At 40.4% G+C, this 21828-nt stretch overlaps 1 protein-coding gene across 1 annotated transcript in view; it reads right to left on the reverse strand.

The window, feature by feature from the left end:
* The window catches only part of cntn3a.2 (contactin 3a, tandem duplicate 2), a gene marked incomplete at both ends in the record, with an annotated part of 32637 nt that extends 12315 nt beyond the window's left edge, over positions 1 to 20322 (reverse strand). Inside the window, 13 exons of the mRNA XM_083920579.1 lie at positions 3940 to 4057; positions 5372 to 5541; positions 6874 to 7001; positions 7754 to 7904; positions 8388 to 8517; positions 10356 to 10492; positions 11927 to 12111; positions 12438 to 12540; positions 13393 to 13596; positions 13770 to 13865; positions 15718 to 15893; positions 19439 to 19574; positions 20268 to 20322. Of these exons, the coding sequence (XP_083776705.1) occupies positions 3940 to 4057; positions 5372 to 5541; positions 6874 to 7001; positions 7754 to 7904; positions 8388 to 8517; positions 10356 to 10492; positions 11927 to 12111; positions 12438 to 12540; positions 13393 to 13596; positions 13770 to 13865; positions 15718 to 15893; positions 19439 to 19574; positions 20268 to 20322 (1789 nt within the window). The remainder of the gene's footprint in view (positions 1 to 3939; positions 4058 to 5371; positions 5542 to 6873; positions 7002 to 7753; positions 7905 to 8387; positions 8518 to 10355; positions 10493 to 11926; positions 12112 to 12437; positions 12541 to 13392; positions 13597 to 13769; positions 13866 to 15717; positions 15894 to 19438; positions 19575 to 20267) is intronic.
* Positions 20323 to 21828: the final 1506 nt, after the last annotated feature.

Here is a 21828-nt window from a genome sequence, read left to right on the forward strand (position 1 = left end):
TTTTCTTGTGAACACAAACAGACACATGGACACATATTTGATATAACCAAAGCATACACAATACCTTTAATATTACATTACTTAAACGTGTATTTAATAATATAATGTAAGACCAACTCGATTGACATGTTATAAAAAGCAAATAAATAAATTTTTTTGGGGAAAAAATCTTTGTATTGTACATGCCAATAACGAAGCATATAGTATATTTCTATGTACTGTCTTCTTGGGTGATGATGATGATGATACAACTGTCAAACAAGAGAACACGAGCACTCACCAAGTGGTTTGAATGCTAATGACAGTGATATTATCCATGAAACATGACCTTCTCCCAAACCACCATTACCCAGTGGAGTGTTTGTGAGGCATCATGGAGTGGCAACTAAAACCGTTTCCATTGCCACTGTGAAAAACAAGAATCCAGATGATCACTCGAGAGTCTTTGTGTCGGGAACGATTATCATTGACATTCAGTGCTGCGAGAAGAGAGGAGCGGGACAGGATCGGAACCAGTCCCCTGTAAAATTACTGAGCTACTGTTGCTGGCTAATATTGCATGATTGCAACAATGCATCTATTGTCAATAACACCAACAATCAATGTTACTGCAATCATTACTGTATGAATTCTGAATGTTGCTGCGATCTTACTCTCTTCAACGGCAAAGTGCAATCACACTGACACAATCACGATTACAGTTAAAGTCGTACTCCGTAAGATTTGAGATATCTTGTTTCTAGTGGCCTCTTTGGCGGTAAGATGTAATTGCAGGCAAGCCTGTTCTTTCAGAGCCCTCCATCTTGTCATGTTCACGGTTACTATGTGTGTTGACTTTTCCTTTTTGCTCTTTTGTAGACTTTATTGACAGACATTCACCTCTCTACACACACACACACACAAACACACACACACACACACGTACACACACACATCTAGCCCGGGAATGTCGTCACAGACACGGATATAATAATACTCATCAAAAAGGCAAGTACAAGCGCTTTCATTAGTGGGTTATACTGTATGATCAGTCACCATTGTTTTAACTCATCCTTTGATAGATAGTAACTTAAAAGACAATCAAATAGATGAAAATCTTACGGAGTACAACTAGAAATGAGTCCCGCATTATTCATATGGTTGTCTTAACATTAATATTGCATTTTTTTTTAGCATATGTAAATGCAGTCGCTGAGGGAAGTCTGCTTCCGTGTTTCCATTATATACAGCCATTCAGATAGTTGTGGTTTTATTTGTCTAGGTTTTGAGCTATCCATCTCTAAGATGTCTGCCTCCACCCCAAAATAAATGAGGGGGAATGGATTTTTTTTCCTGTTGTGCTTTGAAAGATGACTTGAAAAACAAAACAAACAACAACATCTCTCCAGATTCGTTGTCTGTCTGCACTGGAGAATACACTTATCAAGAGTGGGAAGGGGGCCCTTTTTCTGAAAAGATGTGTTACTACCAGTGGTGGAAGTAATATGCTTAAGCCCAGTTTTTAGATGCTCGTACTTTATTTGAGTATATCCATTTTATCTGACTCTTTACTTATATTCCACAACATATACAGTAAGAAGGGTATTTGGTGCTTTTTGCTCCCCTACATTTATCTGACTACGTCCATGTTTTCTAAATTTACTGTAGGGCTGGGCGATATTTCAATATGATCATTTATAATTGTTTTATTTAAAGTAATATTAATATTTTAAAGTAATCCTATCGTGATGAGATCATATATTGTGTTACCGTGATACACAATTACATTGTCTAAATTGAGCACATACTGATTTCAATTTCTCATAAAATCTGATGTGGAATAGACTCCGGTCTCGTTTTTTTAAATATTCTCAAAAAAATGAGAAAATACTCGTTACCTTTTATTTGTCAAGTATTTGATTCACATAAGAGCAGACAAAAGTGAACTTGCAGACCATATGGTTATTTCATAAAGACTAATTATCAATTGAATTAACAGAAAACATGCTATATTGTGAGATATATATATCAATATTGCATGTATGAAATTACCTATACCAGGATAGAATATTTTGGATATATTACCCAGCCCTAACGGCTGTAGAAAAAAAACCTCTTAAATTGACCTTTTTTTCATGCATCTAACCAAAAACCCATTCAAAAAACCCATTGACTTTGAGTCGAAAGGAACTGGAAGTGCAAAAATGCTTACTCATTTCTGGGTTTTAGAACTCATTCCTTCAGCTCTATTGTACATTGTATTAAGGTCATCTCAGAAATGGATGTTCCACAACCTGGGCGGATATAAAAGTACCTGCATGGCTAGATACCACTGGAGCAAAATGAGAAAAACATGTTCTTTGTAAACTGGCTGACCACAGCTTGTATCCTGGGTGGTTCATGTATCGTACGTTGCACATTATTTGAACGTGTTACTTGTGTCCTTTATGGGTCATAGGTATAAAGGCAGTGGAGGTTTCTAAACAGGCCACTGGCCATGTGACCACTGTCACAGTTTGTTAGAGGTCTGCAGCTTTGATCAAGCGGAGCCACTCTTTGCCCTCTATGACTGGTTTTCTATCTAGCTTCATGCTTTGTCGCCCAACATTTGGAGCCGTTCGATCCAAGCAATGAGCCATCCATGACAGCTGCCGTGAGCAGGAAGTGTAAATAATGCACAATCTGAATCAGGCAAGTTTCTCTCCAGTCAATACTAGGCCAATATATTTCCATGGTCCTGACAGTGCTTCTGCTTGAGAAACAGCCGTATTTGCACTTAGTCCTCACCCAATTGGAAAGGAGTGCTTATTAATGCCATTTGCCTTGAAGATCTTTAACATGCCAAGCTGAATCACTTTGTGGGTATCCTTACAAGATAGAGATATGGATCTGACCATTTCAAATCTTGACACCAGCATCCTCCCCCTCACCTCATCTGACATTTAACATATTTGCGTAGTGTCAATTTGGTGGGCTATTTGAAGTATTGATTGAAGCCAGACACATCCCTCCTCTTACTCTGCACGCAACACAAATCTGCCTCTTATCCTCGAACACATAACAAAAAGTTGTTCTATTTTGTTCTGCCCGATGTAGCTCTTGACAATCATGTCTCTGCGGAGCTATACATACTGCATGAGTGAGCAAAGACAGGCATCTAAACATTCCACAGTCAAGTACATTGCAACAATATTGAAAATTGGTCATTAAAAGAGAGAGAGACAGAGAGAAGATTTTTTTTACAGTTTTGTGTAAGATACTGTATCTACTTCCACAAACATCCATGAATGTGATATAAAAGAAAAGCAAGTCTCCTCTATTTGATGTAATCAAGCTACTAGAAATAAGCAAGACATAAACACTGTGGACTCTGATGACATCCAGGATCATCATCATGAGGATTTTGGTCATTCTGGTTCCACTGCAACCACCAGCTGAGACAAAACCCGTTTAAGTTTAAAAGCTCAAGTGAACATTTTACGCCCTGAGAGTCAAGTCTTTATATTCTCAGTAAAGCATATTCACATAATACCTCCAAATATATAGTTCCTTTATTTTTTTGCAACAGTTGGATTTTTTAACCCTTACAAGGTACAGCTATCTTTTCATTGTGGGATGTTGGTTACATCTGTCAACCACTTTACAGCTATTATGTGTCTAAATGTCCTTGAGCGAGACACTGAACCCCAATGTGCTACTGAAGGACAGGCCACCAGCACTGTGTGTGTGTGTGTGTGTGTGTGTGTGTGTGTGTGTGTGTGGGGCGGTGGTTAATGAGAGACAAATCGTAAAGCGTTTTGTCCGTTATGGTAGAAAAGCGCTATTTAAGTGCAGTCCATTTACCATCTCCGGACACAGTTTTAATTTCCCCTTTTTTTAAAAGGAGGAACTCAAAAAACAATCCTGCCTTGAGCTCTGTTTTAATTAGTGACGGAAGAAACAGAGAGGAGGTTTTCTTACCTTTGACAATCAATACAGCCACGGCTGACAGGCTCTCCACGTCCGTGTCCACCACACAGATATACTTGCCGGCATGGTAAAGCTGAATGTTCCTGATCATCAGATCTCCTGCTGCTCTCTACCAAGGATGAAAGGAAGCTTTATGTAGCATGTAACACAACAGACCTTGTGACAGCTTATTAAAGAATATAGCGAAGCATACATAAGGTGCCCTTAAAAACATCGTTTTTTACAGGCGTTTTTTTAAAAAAAAAAAGACTTTGCAGAGGAAAAATATAGCTTACAGCAAAGCTATTTCACAGTTCTTGAAGTCAAAGCTATGAAGGCAAACAATGCTTAATTCCTGAATATGACAGAACCTTTTAGTGACAAAAGATCAGCTTGGAGGGAAAGGATCAGGGCCAAAATTCACACAATTGTTATGCAGAATTTTTGTGTCTGACAAGGCCTCTGCTATTTCCTTTGCTTTTTACAGAGGTAATCATCATGACCTTCTAGAGCTGTTGAGAGAAACTACACAAATAAGCTGTTACTATTGAGTTCAGCCAGGTTTCTTGCTTGATTGGAGAGGAAAAAAGGCCCTCTAGATTCTCATCTGAGAGGACACCCGTAAGCAGCAAATGGTAAATTAGTGGCAAAGTCGTTCTCTTGGTATTGGCAAGGAAATGTGGCAGTGGAGCCAATGTGGTTTAATTATGGAAATTAAATTCCTTGAAGCAGCAAAGTTAAGTTGATAATCTCTTTGGACTGGGGGGACATTCTAGCGTTTCTGGGGAAAGTCTCTTTTCAGATAAGAACATTGTCAGTCAAACACACACACAGGAAGAATGGTTCATCTGGAAAGCGTGTGAGGGGTGTTCTCAAAGTGTTTTGTCATTTAGGGCCTCTGCCAAAATACCTCTAATGATGTGTATCCCCCTTTCTGTTATGAGAAGCTGTGCAGCAGGCTATGGCAAGGTTGGATTTGAAACTAATTCAAGACCAACCACACTGTTAAAAAACGCATTACTTCGGAAGGCTGGGCTTGAGCGGGAGACGCATACTCAAAAAGATGACAACCTGTTTCAATGGCTGAGCAACTAACGTATTACCTACATAATGGTTTTTATGTAGGAACTGATTTTGACATAGCCATGTAGAGCATAGCATAGCGTAGAGGGGTTGAATGATCTAATAGTGCTTTCTTCCAATGATTTTCACAGTCCCACAGCTTATTGTGCCTCCAAGGAGACTTCTAGAATTGCAAAAAGGATGCTATCACACCCTTTGCAGCAAAAACTAGCTACAGTTAAATCTGTCCAAGAAATGCGGTGATGTCAAACCACAAGCTGTCTCTTTTAACTAATGGCAGAGAGGAACTGAAGCAAGACGGAGAAGAGGTGCCAACTACCCATTTGCACATTCTGAAGAAGTATGACTGTGGGTCACTCACCCCACCCACTAGCTCAAAGTGACCATCTCCCTTGGCGATGAGCTGTCCGTTGAAGGCCCAGGAGAAAGAAACGTCAAGGACAGGGTCACTAGCGACCTGACAGGGTAACACGATACTCTCGCCCACAATGATCTCCATGTCCACTGGCCCCTGGGTGATTCTGGTTGGATCTGCCACAGATAAAAACAACAAAAAAAAAAGAAAAAGAAAGTGTAAGAGAGAGAAATTTCCGATGGGGCGGCTGCCAATCTCAGACAGAACATGAGATATTTCATTGCAATCAGATGAGCAGCGTATTGCTGATTTCCTGAGACAGAAGCGCAATAGCAAGACGACACTTACAAGAATATGCCCTGTAAGTCACAGGCAGAGTATTATCTATATAAAGGAGGGTCTCATGAAAGTCTAAGCCGAATAATGTGATAACACGCAGCCTGCCACGACTAAAATGGCCTAATACTCCGGGCTGAACACAGCTAGAATAATCTTCTGAAATCCTGATAGCAATTACAATACACTATGGATCAGATAAAACTTCATGTAATGGGCTGCTCTGTGCATCCAGAACAAAAATGAAGGGCACTGCTTCAAAATCTACAGTAGCAATCATTTGACTAAGTCTGCTGTGCTTCAAAAAGTCAAGATAATGAATCTGCTGGAATCAAATAAAGAAGGTGCAGCGCAAAGGAAGAGGATTTGCACTCTTACATCTTACGTTTCTATAGACCGTCGAGGGGAAAAGAAAATCACATGTAAAAACGTCTCCTCGCTTCTTAAGCTTATAATAATCAATGACTGGGTCGTGGCTCTGTGTCGCTGACTGCATTATGGCCTTGAAAAAAATACCCCAGCCATTTAAAAAAAAAATAACTGGCCCCGGCAGTTATAGAGGCAGACAATAGCATTCAGTGCATTAATAAAACCAATAAGAGAACACTCAACTCTCACTCCACTGGAACTGTGCTTGACAATAACAGCATCTGTAACACCTCCTCACTAACACTTTCATTGCCTTCACTCAGGGCACTTTCATTTGTTGCAGTAAATTGGTTGTTTCTACTGCTTTGAGGAAAACAATGATCAAGTATTTTTTCAAACACCTTCCAAGTGCATTATTGCAGAATGCAGCAGCACGAAACAACTCAATGGAATTAAAATAAGAGAGTTTTTTTTCCCTGATGCAGCTGAGTTAAAAAAAAAAATCTGAAAACATTTTAGGCTGTTACTTAACTATGCAACGTCCCTCGAGCATAGAGACTTCCCAAAGTTTTGACATGGTCCATGGAGCGAAACCTGAAGTTTATTTTTTCTACCTACCATTTATTGACTCAAGCCCTTGCGGTACAGTAGCTACAGTAGTTAATCCATACTGAATGATAAATTCTGCTTACTATGTGGGGTGCGCAAACATTCTGCACCCGTGCACGCACACACACACACACAAACACACCCACACACACACACACACACACACCCACAGTGACACACACACCAGAGCTTACCGGTAACGAGGAGCCTTCCAGTTGTGCTTGACATGCCAAATCTATTCCTAGCGAAGCACGTATAGCTGCCTGCATCAGACTTGCTCACGTTTGCAATCCTCAATGTTCCATCAGGGGAAAGTGTGATCCTGTAGGAGTGTAAAACCATAGACAGCAATTTGCGAGTCAACTTCCAACAACCAAATAATGATTAAATTATTGGATAAGCTCTGATTCTGGATCTGTATACATGTCCTTGTTCTAAATCATCATAGAATAGTAAAGGTCCCATGTTATGCTCATTTTCATGTTCATACTTGTATTTTGGGTTTCTACTAGAACGCGTTTACATGCTCTAACGATCATTAAAGACATTATTTTTCTCATACTGTCTATCTGAATAGACCTGTATTGACCCTCTGTCTGAAACGCTCCATGATCATCAGATGCATACTGCTATGAAACGCAAATTATTTTTTCGAATCATTTAGAGGAAGAGCGCTTTTTTTTGCTACGCCGCGTCAGAGCTGTTTACTTTCTCTCTCATCTCGCGAACCTTCGCCTGAAAAATGCATTCGCGCTCTCTGGCTGAGGTTGTGACTTCTGTGATTCCCTCCCTCTCTGAATTCATGATGTTTTTTTGTAAGCTGGGGTCCCCGGGGACACACCAAAAAGTCTCTTTTCAGTCTCGAGCTGAAAAAGTTGTGAACCACTGAATTACACCAAGCAAGGTGTGAAAAGAGCGCAGGTGGGATGAAGAATGCATCAGCTTTGATATCTAAACAGAAGAAATGTGAACCGCTTATGTACATACATTGCTATCACTACTCTGAACAGCCATGATCTTTTGCTATTGCATCATAAAAGTGGTTTCAGAACACAGTTTCAGTTCAGTCATTACCTGTCATTGGTGTGGATAGGCTGGTTTCCTTTCTTCCATAAAATGCTGGCGATGGGATAGGCCTGGGGTTTACACTCTAAAGTCACTGTAGTTCCTGCCTTGGCTTTGAGCAAAGCTCGGAGGACGTTCCCTGTGAAGTCTGGGGGAGAGGCTGATGGGAAACAGTAAACTGACTTTAGTACATGACTGCAGCAAATCTCACAGGGCATTTGAGCTTGATCTGATAAAATCATCAAATCATTAAGTAGTTCAGACATTTGAAACATTTTAATAGGGAAAAAATAAATTATAAAAATGAATCACTACTGTTGATTTTTTATTCCATATTGATTAAGAGGAAAGCCTATCCGACCAAAAAATGTTGGATCTTTTAATTGTTTTTCCAGAAAAAGATCATTTTTATTGTTCAACTCTGTAATTCTGTATCACCCCATCCTCACCTTAACATTGAAGTGAATCGGGATATCACGAAGGGGAAAATATTTTCGAAATGTGTTTGGCCCCACAAAACCCTCCTAACTGACCCCATTATCCGCTAATCCAGACAACCTTTAAGAATGACAGTAAGATAACCTTTAAGATTCTTTGGCAATAATGATTGGAGGATTTAAGCGAGATATAAATGCCATCCTACCTAAAACCATCAGTTCGGCAGAAAAATATATGACGCCGTGTTTATTCTCAGCCACACACTGGTACATGCCGGCATCCGATAGTGTCAGCACGGACACTGACAGGACTCCGTCCTCTACATGGATTCTTTCCTGTGTAGAAATGGATGAAAGAAAGCAATTATTGCTTAAGACTTAAAACTAGCTTTTGCTTTGCTCAGCGCACTCTGGCAAAGCTCAATAAGCATTGGATTGGGTTAGAGGCATTGTCAATGGGGGTAGATCAAATCAGGATTATGTTGCAGTGAATGTATCAGTCAGTGCAAAAACCACATGTTTTTTGTTTTCCAAATAGGTCGTTAGAATATCCTTCAGTAAAAACAGAGTGTGCCAGATTTGTGTATGTGTGGCTAAATTATGGGTCCTGTTATAAAAAAACTCCATATGCATGCATCATCAGACATTTGTGATGAATGATTTATACAGATTGCTTGAAGGGCTTCATACAACGTTTTTGCATTAAGAACCTTACATAACTTTCTCCATGAAACTAAATGTATCACAGTCCAGTCTTATATTGTTTCTGTTTCGCCTGTAAGCAGTCTTTAATTTGTAAATCAGGAGGTGCCGGAACACAAAGAGTCTGCTGATTAGGCGGGTTGGGGGGAGAAAACGCATTGAAACCAGAGAGCTTGCCACACAGACAACACTGAAGGTGCTGCTGAACCTAACAAGATTGACACAATAAGCAACAGTAGACGACCAAAATATTGTTGCATCTCCTGACTCCTCACTATATGCCCACAATGATGGGAATTATAATTGACAACTAACTTTCTGTGGCTTACAGTTATATGCTAAAAATATTGACAGACCTACTGGTTTAAAGAAATTCAACAGATTTGATTGTCTTTTTGACATTTTACCAGTTGCCTCTTTGTTGCTGAGGGTATACTAATTCAAATCATAGTCAGCTCATGTGCACAAAACTCACGTTTCAGGTATCACTGCGTGAATTGAGCAATTGACATCTCTCTCTAAAAAAAAAAGTCTGATTTAAAATGCATCCAAAATAGGCAAATAACAGGCAACTTCAATGGGAAATAAAAAAATGTAGCGACAGCCTTAAATATTAGAAAAAATGTATTTAGAGATTTCAACAGTAATAAAGGAGGTGCGGATCATGTTTTCCGGCAGGATCCGACACAAATAAGCCCTGACTATGAGGATTAGGCTCTCTCTTTGAACTAAAGAATATACATCTACACAACTGCTTATTGTTAGCATTACTAAAACTATAATAAGACTGAAATCATGAGAACTAGACAATACTGCCCTTTTCATGGTAAAAATGCCAATCATATTGTTGATCTTGCAACAGTAAATATATATTTATTAAAACCAAATTAAAGAATGACATTTAAAAAAAGGTATATTTTAATAATAAAATCAGACTGGTTATGTTTGCAGAAGCCTGACCCTGGCCATTTTCAAATGCTACTAAGAAAACATTTTAAAGTCAAATCAAAAGTAGAAGCCGCAGCAGAGGAAAACATAGTTTAAAGCTAAGTATTTCCCTGGTGGTCTGCGGTAAGGTGTGCAGCTATAAACAGTATATTTCACAGTAGATTAAAACCATTGTCCTTAAATCTGGAGGAGCTAGAACATGCACCATGAATAATGAAAAACAACCACTGACTCCATTCAGATGAAATGCAGCAATCTCCCAGGGACTACACTGATCCACTCTCTAAGACTGTGTAATCTGCCAAGGTAGAGCAGAATATAAGAGACAGTTATATCCATGTCTCATCACTGGCGCACCTCGGCAGGATGTTTACGCTCTCCTCTCATCTCGCTCTCAAATGCACTTGGAAAAACAGCCGCGTGTTTGACGCCAGGCTCTCTAAAATGAAAGGATGAGCTGGAGCTGGGGATTAAGTCTTTAAAATGAAACACTGGTAGGTGGCAGAAGACAGGCAATAATTTACCTCTGAGAGTAGCTGTTGGCCGTTCTTCAGCCACGTGTAGGAGGGTTTGGGCTTGCCATTGGCTCTGCATTCCCAGTATAGTCTCTCCTCTATGGCCAGGGCAGTGTCCTTCATGGCCTGCATCCACTGAGGCTTGGCTGAGGGAGACATAAATATACTGATGAGAACCAGGGAGACAGATATTGAAGGAGCAGAATTGTCTCACTAAATATACCTCACTCAAAGTAGTTCAAAGGAAAGCATGCACAGATTGACAGATCAAATAAGTGGAAATCATAAAGCGTCGGGAGAATGAGTTTGTCTTGAGAGTAGAGAGAAGAGTAAATCTAGGGTATCACTCAGTTTCATCACTTAAATGTGTCAGCAGCCTGTGGCAACTTAAGATTAGCACGAAACACTGCGCCACAAAGCAGGAAGCTCTCATGACGGCTGGAGTGCGCTCAAGATCTCCACTCACCCCAACCTGTCACCTTAATTCTGTGTAGAATAAACATCACCCCTGTCTGTTTCCCATCCAGCGCACAACTCCCTAGCTTCTTACCTCTTACATATTTACAGCTTTTCAGGATTTTTTTTTTTTACAGGTGAAGTGTTGTGCTCATAATAAGCACAGCTCACTTTGCAGGTACTTTACATAGTGTCAATTCCAATTTCACAGGTGTCATTTTCCCCCTTTCACAAATTCACAGCAGCAGAAGTAACTCAAGAACTCTAACAGTAAAAAAAACTGCAATAACATTAAGCAATTATCTGGGAAGAAGGTAATGACTTTTTTTCCCGCTGGGTATATAACAATGAGCAGTTAAAATTATAACAATTATCAGATGATATCATAGCAACTCTTAACCTTAACCACTTAAACCAATTATTTATGCCACATCACAGCAGCAGTGTTAAATCAAGAGTATCTAAATTAATCCTTGAAGGTCCCATATTATGCTCATTTTCATGTTCATACTGAGGCCTATATTTTGGTATAGTTCTACTAAAACATATTTACACGCTTGAATGTTAAAAAAAGAACGCTTTATTTCAGCTCCTGTCTCTTTAAGCCCCTCTCCCGAAAAAGCCCATTCTGCACTGATTGGTCAGCATTTCCAGGTTTACCGCAACTTCGCCCTTGGTGTCTAGGCAAAGTCGTTGCTGCCGGGTAATGACTGTAACAGCACTTTCTGGTTTCTGGTTGGGTTGAAGGTGGGCAGAGCTTTGATGGGAATTTATGAATTCATAAATGTCCATCTACCACTAAGAATGATAAAGGTGTACTTTGTCCCGCCTTAACAGAAATTACAAAGCCAAATGGAGACACAGGAAGATGTCAATCAATCCCAATATACACACCCACACAGTCCTGAGAAGAGGTCTCATAAAAAACATGACCCGAAAACACCTGTGTGGGTGTTCAGAGGCTTTAAAGTTTCTGAAATCAGAATACAGTTTCTGCATGTATATAGCACCTCGATCTGCTTTACAATCAAAAATGACCTGAAGATTTTACTTAATATTTATTAGTTTTACAATTAGAAATGGATTTTGTATTGTCTTAGCATGCCAAACAAAAGTCTACGTACCATAGAAGGCCAGACGACCAGTGGCTGTGTTCTTGCCCATCTTGTTCTCAGCCACACACTCGTATCCTCCTGTATCATCCTGCTGGAAGCTGGGGATCTCCAGCACAGCATTTGAGTACTTCATTTTGACTTTGCTGGGGAAGGGAACGCCATTAGCCCTCTTCCAGGTGATTTCAGGGACAGGACTGGAAAAGAAAGAGTAAGCAAACCTCAGAGGAGATTCGAGTTCTTTTGAACTTTTAAGATTATCGCTCAGGCTGCAGGTGTCTGTAATAATCCTGCAATAAAGTGTTTGATGGAGCTTCAAATCCTATTCTTCACTGTATTTTTTTTTGCGGATGAATGGTTTCGAGTTAACCCGATCCAACAACAAAAAAAAAAAGCCAATCACGGCTTGTTGCCACACTCTAAGAAATATAATTGCCACAGTAACTTTCCTATATAGATTTCCGGAGGACTAGAATAAAGGACAGGAGAAGATTGAAAACATGCTTCGAGGAATCCAGCTTACTTCCCAAGGGCGAAACACTCCAGCGTAACTGTTGATCCTTTTGCGGCGGGTACATTGTCTGGGAAATTAACTTCTATTTTCGGCTCGTATTCGCCCATCACTCCTATGAAGAGCAAGCACAAGACCTCGCTCAGTCTTCCATTATTCATGACTTACAAGCAATATGGCTTGCATACAATAGCACTGTAAAACTAACAGAGGAGAAATAAAAGACACATGAGCAAACATTCTCTCATGGGTAAACTCAAAGTAGTACATCACTTAAATGTGCAGTCACCAGAGTGCAGAGAAATACCAGCATGGAATAATTTAAATCTCTTCTTGGTGGAATAGGCAGAGGGGAATTTCAAATCTTGCTTTTTCAGCTAGTCTGGCTGTTTATCTATTATTTCAAAGCTTGAGTGGGCATCCAACCTCTGGTGTTTCATTGTTTGGATCAGTATTTAAGACAGTCAAGGCAAGGATCAGAAAGCAGTGCAATGGGATTTAAATGTATGCGGCTTTATGTACGGTACACTGAGTGGAAACTAACTGGTTGAGCCACCAGAACACTCAATGTAATGGCCCAGTGACGTATGGCTTATGTTTAATTCATTCGAAGGCAATCTTTATTCACTCTTTCTATGAAGGCGTAACAGAGAATAGAACAACGGACCAAAGAAAACCCGGCTTGAGAACTCATGTGAAAGCACAGGGAAAGCTTTTAAAGGGAATGTGAATTATGAGAAAGCTAAGTCAGCAAAGAAGAGATTTGGCCACTTTGTTTGCTGGCCTACATTGAGGGGCAACTATTTACTTACAAGCATTAGCGCTTGGTGACTCAACTACTGTGAGGCACAACAGGACAAGGAACACTCACGCAAGTACGATGATTAAAGCCACCTTGAAAGGAAAGGTCCTTAATACACGGCTGATAGGCACACTTGTCACATCATGTCTGTGAGCTGTGTCTTACCATCTGTCCTGAGGATCAGAGACGTGGGCGAGCTTTGAACTTTGCCCTTTGTGATGCTGTTCATCACCACACAAGTGTAGTTTCCCACATCAGAGGGCTCCACCTTGGCAATGTAAAGATTTCCTGTCTGCTGGGAGACGAAACGCCGATTGTCTTGTTGAACAAAGTACGGGTACTCATTGAAGACCCATGCATACGTCAGGTCTGGAAGAAAAACAAGGACGCCACTGAGCCGGATGAATGAATGCCATACAATAAATGTGATTTAAAGTATCCAATGTCATCATGGCTTAACAATGGTGATACGATTATACTTTAATCTTGTCAAAACACAACTTTAAACAACTGTGCTGTGAGAGGCTGAAATGTAGGTTTACCTCCAGAGGAAGTGGGCGTTCCACAAAGTAACACCACACCTTGTCCCTCACGAACTGACACTGCGCTTCTGGTGTGGACTTTGAAATGATCTAAGTCTGAGAGAAACAAAAATGAAAAGAAAGCTCTCCACAGGATCTCACATATCAGAGAAACAGATCTTAGCTAGCTTTCAGCAAGACACTGACACAAGCCCATGAGGAAATTATCATGAGAATTACACTTCTGTGATGCCTGAGCGAGGGAGAGAGAGAGAGAGAGAGAGAGAGAGAGAGAGAGAGAGAGAGAGAGAGAGAGAGAGAGAGAGAGAGAGAGAAAGAGAGAGAGAGAGAGAGAGTGAAAGAAACACAGAGAGACAGGAAAGAGCCTACACATATGAGGGAGTTTTGTAAAGCACAAAACTATATAACACAGTGCAGAAAGTTTAGCTCAGGACCTAAAGCATAAAGGATATTGGATATATGTTTTATTACAAGACAACTAAAAGCTGAGTAACCACATGAGAATGTCATGTTTTGATATGCTGCAATCCAAATCGGGTCCATACTTTATCCATTGATGAAGACCATGACCAAGGGGCAACCTCCAGGACTGAAAAATGAAGCCGACACGGAAGTTGCGAAACTTGCAGTTCCTTGCTTGGTCACGTGAGGCTGGCTCCAAAAGCAAGTCAATCCCCATAGACACCCATGTTAAAATGCCCAACTTTGCAGCAGAAATAAACATGTTTTACTGCCTGTTAGAAATAGATGTTACTTCAGATGTCACAGAGACTAGGCTATGGCCATGACATGCAGTGTGTGGCTGGGTCTAACTTAAACCTGGGGTAGGCATTTTATTTTTTTTTATCTTTCATCATATTGTAATTCAAGTGTTCGTAGAGAAAAGTAGACATCTCCTCCTGACAGGAGACTTCAATCATAGCGCAGGTTGGCTCAGGAAGGGGGGGGGGGGGGGGGGCTGCAGGAAGAGATCTCACTCTGCTTTAAATTCTGACATCTTTTTTTGCTTTTTACTTACTGCAGCTTTAAGCCACAGTATGTTTAAGTTACAATTTCTTATTATTATTCTATACAATCACATCCAAATAAGGCTGGGAGATAAAAAAAAAAAAACAACAAAAAACATCATAGCAGTGGTATTACATTTGTAGTGCACAGTGAAAACACATATTTTCCCTACTTAACCCCTGGTGGTATCTAGCCATACAGGCATCCCCTGGTTACTCTGAATAATCAACTGACTTCATGTCAATCATTATCAAAATGTTTGAAATTGGACTATTATCCTGTGTAACCAACACATTATTTCTTTTTTGTCAAGTTTTTTTTATGTCTTCTTTTTAAAAAGCTTGTCAAATACAACCAAAAATATCCACATGGCCAGACACTGCCAAGAGAAAGTGTGAAAAGATGTGTTGTGGCGCTTTGCATGGAATGTGACTCAATGAATAGCACATAAATAGTAAGTCTTTTTTTTTCTTTATTCATTTGAGGTGTTTGCTGGTTTCACAACCAAGGATATGCGACGTGAGAAAGATTACAGTTGCCGGTGGCAGTGGCAATGCAGGTGTAATATAAAGCAATGCTTTTTGCACTGTTTCTTTTATTTACGGTATTTGCATTACTCTTATTTCTTTTCTTCTTTTTTTTTTACAACTGTGACCGGCAACATCAGTTTCAGTCCTGATATGAGGTATTCTTCACACACTACATTAGCAATTTGGTTGACTACTTTACCCCAGAGTACATCCAACAAAACAGTTGTCACCCTCAAACTGCTCCCATGTTACTTCAGCTTTCAATGCTGCATCAAAGTTGCAGCACTCATAAATATTGCAGATATCGTCCACCTAGATTGTTGTGTGCGCCTGCATTATTTGCTAAGTGCAGTTACACTTCCATACCATGTCTTAATATAAAAAGATGAAAATCACTGAATTCAACTTACAGGCAAACTGCAGACTGGCTCTCCTGCTGAGGATAGCTCCTACAGTGTTGAACGCCATACACTGGTACATTCCCACATCCTGGTAGCGGTCCAGACTGCTTATAATGAGGTTGCCCCCAGACAGACGCCGCCGGCGATCCAGACCCAGATTTATGAGAGTCCCATTCAATGACCATCTGTGAGGGCAAAGACACCATCAGTCCCTGGCAAGACGCACTGTCTATTTCTTTCTACCAAGCAAGGTGGTCTGACAGGAGGCGAGTGGCACTATAACTCACTTGAAGTAAGAATAATATACTGTACATTGGTTTTGGGGAATTCACAGGCTCGCAGGAAGCATAAGTACCATGGACACCATGGTCACCATGGACACCATGGACACCATGGTCACCATGGACGCCATGTACACCATGAACTTTATGGTTGTGGCTTTTTTTTTCTTTAACAATAATTATTTTCCTGCAGCTACAGAAGCGGCGTTGTTGGCCAAAACCTCGTATGTAAACAGCTATCTTACATGTACGGGTAAGTATCTCCTACGTATGAGATAAACATAGGTTCTGGCCAACAACGCCGCTTCTGTAGCTGCAGGAAAATAATTATGCCCCGGAAAAAAGATTTTTATTTATCTTGCCCATCAGGGCTTCAGCGCTGATGGGCTACAGCGCGTTTCAAACAAAGGTAAAGAGTAACTGGGAAGAGAAAGTTGTAAAAATGTGTCTTTCAAAAGTTAATATACTGGTCCACTGTTATCTGTATTTTGTGTTCTTTACCGTCCTAAATTCTTATAAACTCACATTTTAAAAAAACGCCAAATTATTGATCGTTTCTTGCCTCTAACGTTCATATTCTGCACATGTTGTGTGATTGGCGCTTATTGGTTTGTCCCTGTAATCTAGTAATTCTGTAATCCATAATGCTATAATTTGGTCGAGTGTTATTGGTTGCGTTTATATAACCCTTAATAAGCACATTTCTTATTTATATTGTATTTCTCTGTTTATATTATATTTTTCTTTATTTTGCACTACCACTATTTGCTGCTGCACCGATCCCATTTTCCCCGCAGGGATCATTAAAGTTTAATCTTAGAGTATCATACACAATGCTGTCTTCTGCTATTTAAGGGAAGCAGAAGATAAAGATTTAAGAAGCCACCCTAGATATTATCATCAGTCTTAACCATAATCACCTCTTCTCTGTCACATTATATTTACATAATGTGGAATTATTCCACCTTTGACTTCTCATTAGGACAAAACATTAGCACTTGGCAAGAGGTAACAGAGGGCTGATGTAACAAAGGATGCCTTTTACATCCTTTTCCCCTTCTATTACATCTTTCCCACACTTAGCAGGTGTGGGAATTTAAAATAATAATACTTTGCCCAGCAGGATTGTGCTATCAAATAAATTTAGCACCTAAAAGAGCTATTGAAACCAAGAGGTTAATTAATTGATTTGTACGAGTCCCATTATTTAGCAAGAAAATGTGTTCTTTCCCTGCCACCACACAACAAATGTATTTTTAAAAGCCATTGAAAATTAAAAAAAAAATGGAGCATTGATGGGTCTAAGGACAGAGCACGCAAAGAATATTCCATCATTTTTCTCAAAGAAGATAAAAAAAACTGTTTCTTTCCTCTATTGGGCAGCGCTTCCAATTGACCAACTGAGGCAACGGTAGACCAGCAACTTATTCTGCAAAGTAAAATTACTTGTATCTTTTGTCAATGGCGTCTAGTGGCTTAATTGACAAGACCATAGAGCGGCTTCAGTTCCCCCTCGTAAACAGGGCTGCCTGACGGCAACGTAAAGTGATGAAAATATTCTACATATAGTACACTTTAACTGATTATTTTTTTACATGGCTAAAATATATGTTGCTGATGCCCCCATCCACAGTAGTACATTGCTTAGCTTCCGTGCATGTCCTCTTTCCTGCTTCTCCAAACTGACGGTACGCTGACCGCCATCTACTGTAGGGATATACACTGACTATGGAAAAGAACATTATACAACCCCACTTCAAAAAATCCAAACTATCCCTTTGACCCTTTTTCGTGAGGCTATAGAGTTTAAGAGACTGAAGACCTAAAGGATTGGACCGGCTAGTGATACATGCATGTGTTTGGTTAGGTGTCTGTGTTCCCTCGATGGCATTCAGCTCTTTATCCTAGAATCGCCATTTTGACCTCTTTTTGACCTGCTCTGCTGAAGTGTCTCTGCTGTTCAGTGGTGTCCTGACCACTGGGCAGGTGATTGAATAGTATCCCCGAAACTGAATTACTCTGCCTGAGGCTCATTTTGTGAACACATGTTGCCTGACCACAGAAAAACTCATGTATTCTGGATTGTCCTGCAACCAAGAGCCACAGGCTTCGAACCTTAGGTCAAGTAAAGGTTAGTCAAGTCACCCTCTCTTTAGATTTAAATTTTTTTTTTTTAAACTGCATCACCTTGAAGACCCACTGTGGAGATGATTTCCCATACAAGATGTGGTATCTGCCATGAGTTATTATGCCACTACAGTGTGCATACTATGAAAGTCTCATCTCTTTGTGAGTGACAGGACTGGCAGAGGAGAGGAGAAGGGAGAAAAGAGAGGAGGAGGGGGGGAGGGAGCAGTGTGAGCCTATTTACACTTCAAGAGAAGAGCCAGAGAGGTGCTGAGGGCTTGCAGAGCTGCAGCACAGCAAGCCTGACAAGATGCAACGTTAAACATGCTCACCTCACCTTTAATCAGTACAGAGAAATACCTGGTCTTAGGTGGGGGATGTGAGAAGCCTGAAATAATGAGCGTACATACTCTACACCACTATCATTCAGCTCATCTATGCTATCTGTGCCGAAGTAATTCTATTGTTGAACGCCAAAGACACTTGTAATCAATGCCTGGTGGCGCCAACTGGTGTCTAAGCAACCTGCATTCGTCTCATGACATTTTATAAGAGGAGGTTTAAGATGCATTAAGATGCTACATATATGTCGCTAAGATAATATCTGAAGAGACAAGAGGCAGATTGGCATCTTGCTAGTCAATATAAATTAGTACAGCCATAATGGCACCACTGCTTAGAGTGCATTTGTGGATTTCAGTCTGATTTGGAGAAAATGAAAAGGGGAGCAATCACCTGCTAATTCTAAGGGGAAAAAATCGTTATATATATATATATATATCCTTATTTACAGTACTATAAATGAGTGAATGGGCTTTCAGTGAATGGGAAAGCTGCAAGGCTGACACTCATATGAAGACTATACAGTATTTGCACAAAAGAATATCCAAAATCCTTTTTCTAAAAAGCAGATCATTTTAAACAGGTCTTCACACTGATTTCTATGTCCCCATGCACTCAAACGTGTCCTGCTTTGATCACAGTTCTTTTAATTAACCTAGGTCCTCCTATGCCATTGACAGCTCAGAAAGGGCTTTCAGTTATGTAAGTGAAGAGAAGAATAGGGAGAAAGAGCAAGTGGAGCTGATTCTACGCTTGAGTCCCTCTGAATTTGTATAATGTAATAAAGTAAAAAATGGTGATGGTTTCTAGTGGCTAAACTACAGTGTTTTTTACAGCAATTTTTATTTTTATATTCCACTTTTCAGACATATTTGGGAATTATTGATTTTCACTTTGATAGTTGACGTAAATATACCTTCAAGATCTGCATTTTTATTTTGATGCTTACAAACCCCCTTTAAATTTAAATGTGCGCTTACCTGTACTGAGGTGGTGGCATTCCCTTTGCATCACAGGTAAGAGTAGCTTCTTCTTCTATGGAGTCAACGGGAATGAACAAGTCACCTGGCTCCATCCTCCAACTCGGACCATGATATGATCCACTGTCCAGACAATCTGTAAAAACATTTTTTTTTAAATTGCCATTTTGATAGGAGAGTTCTGCCAAGATAATTCCCTGTTCGTCTGGAAGAAATAGGATAATAATAGGGAAGCCCTTTCAAAGCAGGAACATTACTAAACATGGGAAGTGACTCAATATGTTTCATATTATCTCAAGGTGTGGAGACTTTCTTCCAAAAGAAAAGGCTGAATAATATTAACAAGATGCCATTCCTGTGATTTTGAAAGTAGAAATGTTGCCTTTTAAGCAATTAAAAACAATTGCATTTACATACGATAAAAGATAATCATTCACTGGTAAATTGTTATACATAACACAGTATGTCCTGGTCTCTGTTCTAGCTGAACATAAACCTAATGATAAATATTATTATATAATACATTTCTTTAAGTCACAGAGGTGATCATCTTTGCTCTGTGTTTTGTGTTAATTAAATCAAGGACAATATTATAAAGACTAGAAAACAACAGCAAATGCCTCTTCACCAGTTTACAGTCACAAAGCAGTGAAGAGCAAGATTGAGAGTATTGTGTCTGGGTTGTGAATTGAAGTCAATACTAAGGAGTGTCCCTTTAAACAGGGGTCGTCTCTGACAATGACGTGATTTTCGCCTCTTCAGCTATCATCCGGCAACTGTAAACGTCCAAATGTGAGAGAATCATTACTCACATAAAAAGGTGGTTTACCTGCCAGACAGTCGATGACTGATAACAGTAGAAGCTGTTTCCATGGCAACGTCATCTTTGGTGGCTTAGGGCAAATGAGACGTTCATCCAATAAGCTTTGAGATGACACTCGTGTTCTCCAAGAGAGGGGAGCTTGACCTGTTGGTACAAGTATGTTGTTGTAAAACGCCCAATATTTTTTTTAATCCCAGTTTCAACATTTCAACATTATGTCTTTTAATCATCCATCAGGAGAAAACGGAGGAGGGGTAAATTTTAGTAGTGGTAATATAAGTGATCAAATTGGATGTTTGGTGCAGGATGTGTCTCATTACTTTCTGATCAGTGAAGCTCCAGGCAGTGTCACTTTATGCCCTGTGCTTTGGCCAACTTGCACCCAGAGATCTCTGAGGATGATACCAGAGGCATATGGTAAGAAGCCCATGCCAATCTATTAAAGGGGGGGCGACCAACGCCTCAGCCCATCCTTCACTTGGACGGATTCGCTCTGGCTGCCTGAGGAGCCTTGGACCTGGGAATTGGGTGCCATCCAATCAATTAGATTCACCCACTGCAGCATGTGTCTCCCCACATGCTGGGGTGAATCAAGACAGCCTGATGAGGAAGCCATACCACCCAGGTCCATAATCAAGAGCAAGTGTCTGTCTGCTCGTAGCATGTGCTGCAAATTGCGATGCACCAACTTACTGCAGGAGACTGAGCGACAAATGACGCAATTATGAAATGTCAAACATACACACAAAGGAGAAAATGCAATAACGCAGCAGTTAAGTGAGCATTTACGCACACATTCACGTGCGCGGAGCACATGCAGACCGATGCACAATAGCGTGTACCTGCCTAAAAGAATGCAGGTCTGCGCACAGAATCACACATTTCTTATTTCTTCAAGAGGTGTTCAAGATATATTAAGGGCAGAGACAGATAACAACAGCAATCTGCTAAATGTCACACAACCCACACACACACCTACACACCAAACTCACTTTCTCACCCTTTACAACACGTATAACACCCCCGCTCCACACACACATACACTCACTTTCCATTTAGAAGACATAAGCCGGGATGTGCGGCTCATTTGTGGCCTAATCCCGGGGCGAGCCTGGTTCAGAGCGCTACTTATGGAGGGCCTAATTGTTTGTCAGCTGCCTGGATGTCAAATCAGACACGTGGGGTCTCAGCCAGAATTTTCTTCCCTACCTTTCATGTTTGCTTGGCCCTTTTTCTTCCACCGAAGTCTGCAAAATTGGATTGGTACGCTTCCTCTCAAGACGAGTCCTGCATGCCATACCTCAGTGATAGGCGCACAGTGTGCAAAGTGCTGGCATCTCAGGACTGAGGATTGGTGTGTGGAAGGTGCAGTGGGTATTACACTACTGTCGACTTTGCATGGTTTGCATTTGTAATGGGGTTTTGTGCCAGGACTGCACCATGTAACAGCTGATGCAACATGTTCCTTTATTCTTATGCAGGTCTAATTAATAATTTACAAATGCAAAATACAGATATATGTCAGTGATATGACACAGAGCAGATCACTCAGTGGTTGGCATGTCAC

Source organism: Echiichthys vipera (genome assembly GCF_963691815.1).
Source record: "Echiichthys vipera genome assembly, chromosome: 9".
In the NCBI taxonomy this organism is placed as follows: domain Eukaryota; kingdom Metazoa; phylum Chordata; class Actinopteri; order Perciformes; family Trachinidae; genus Echiichthys; species Echiichthys vipera.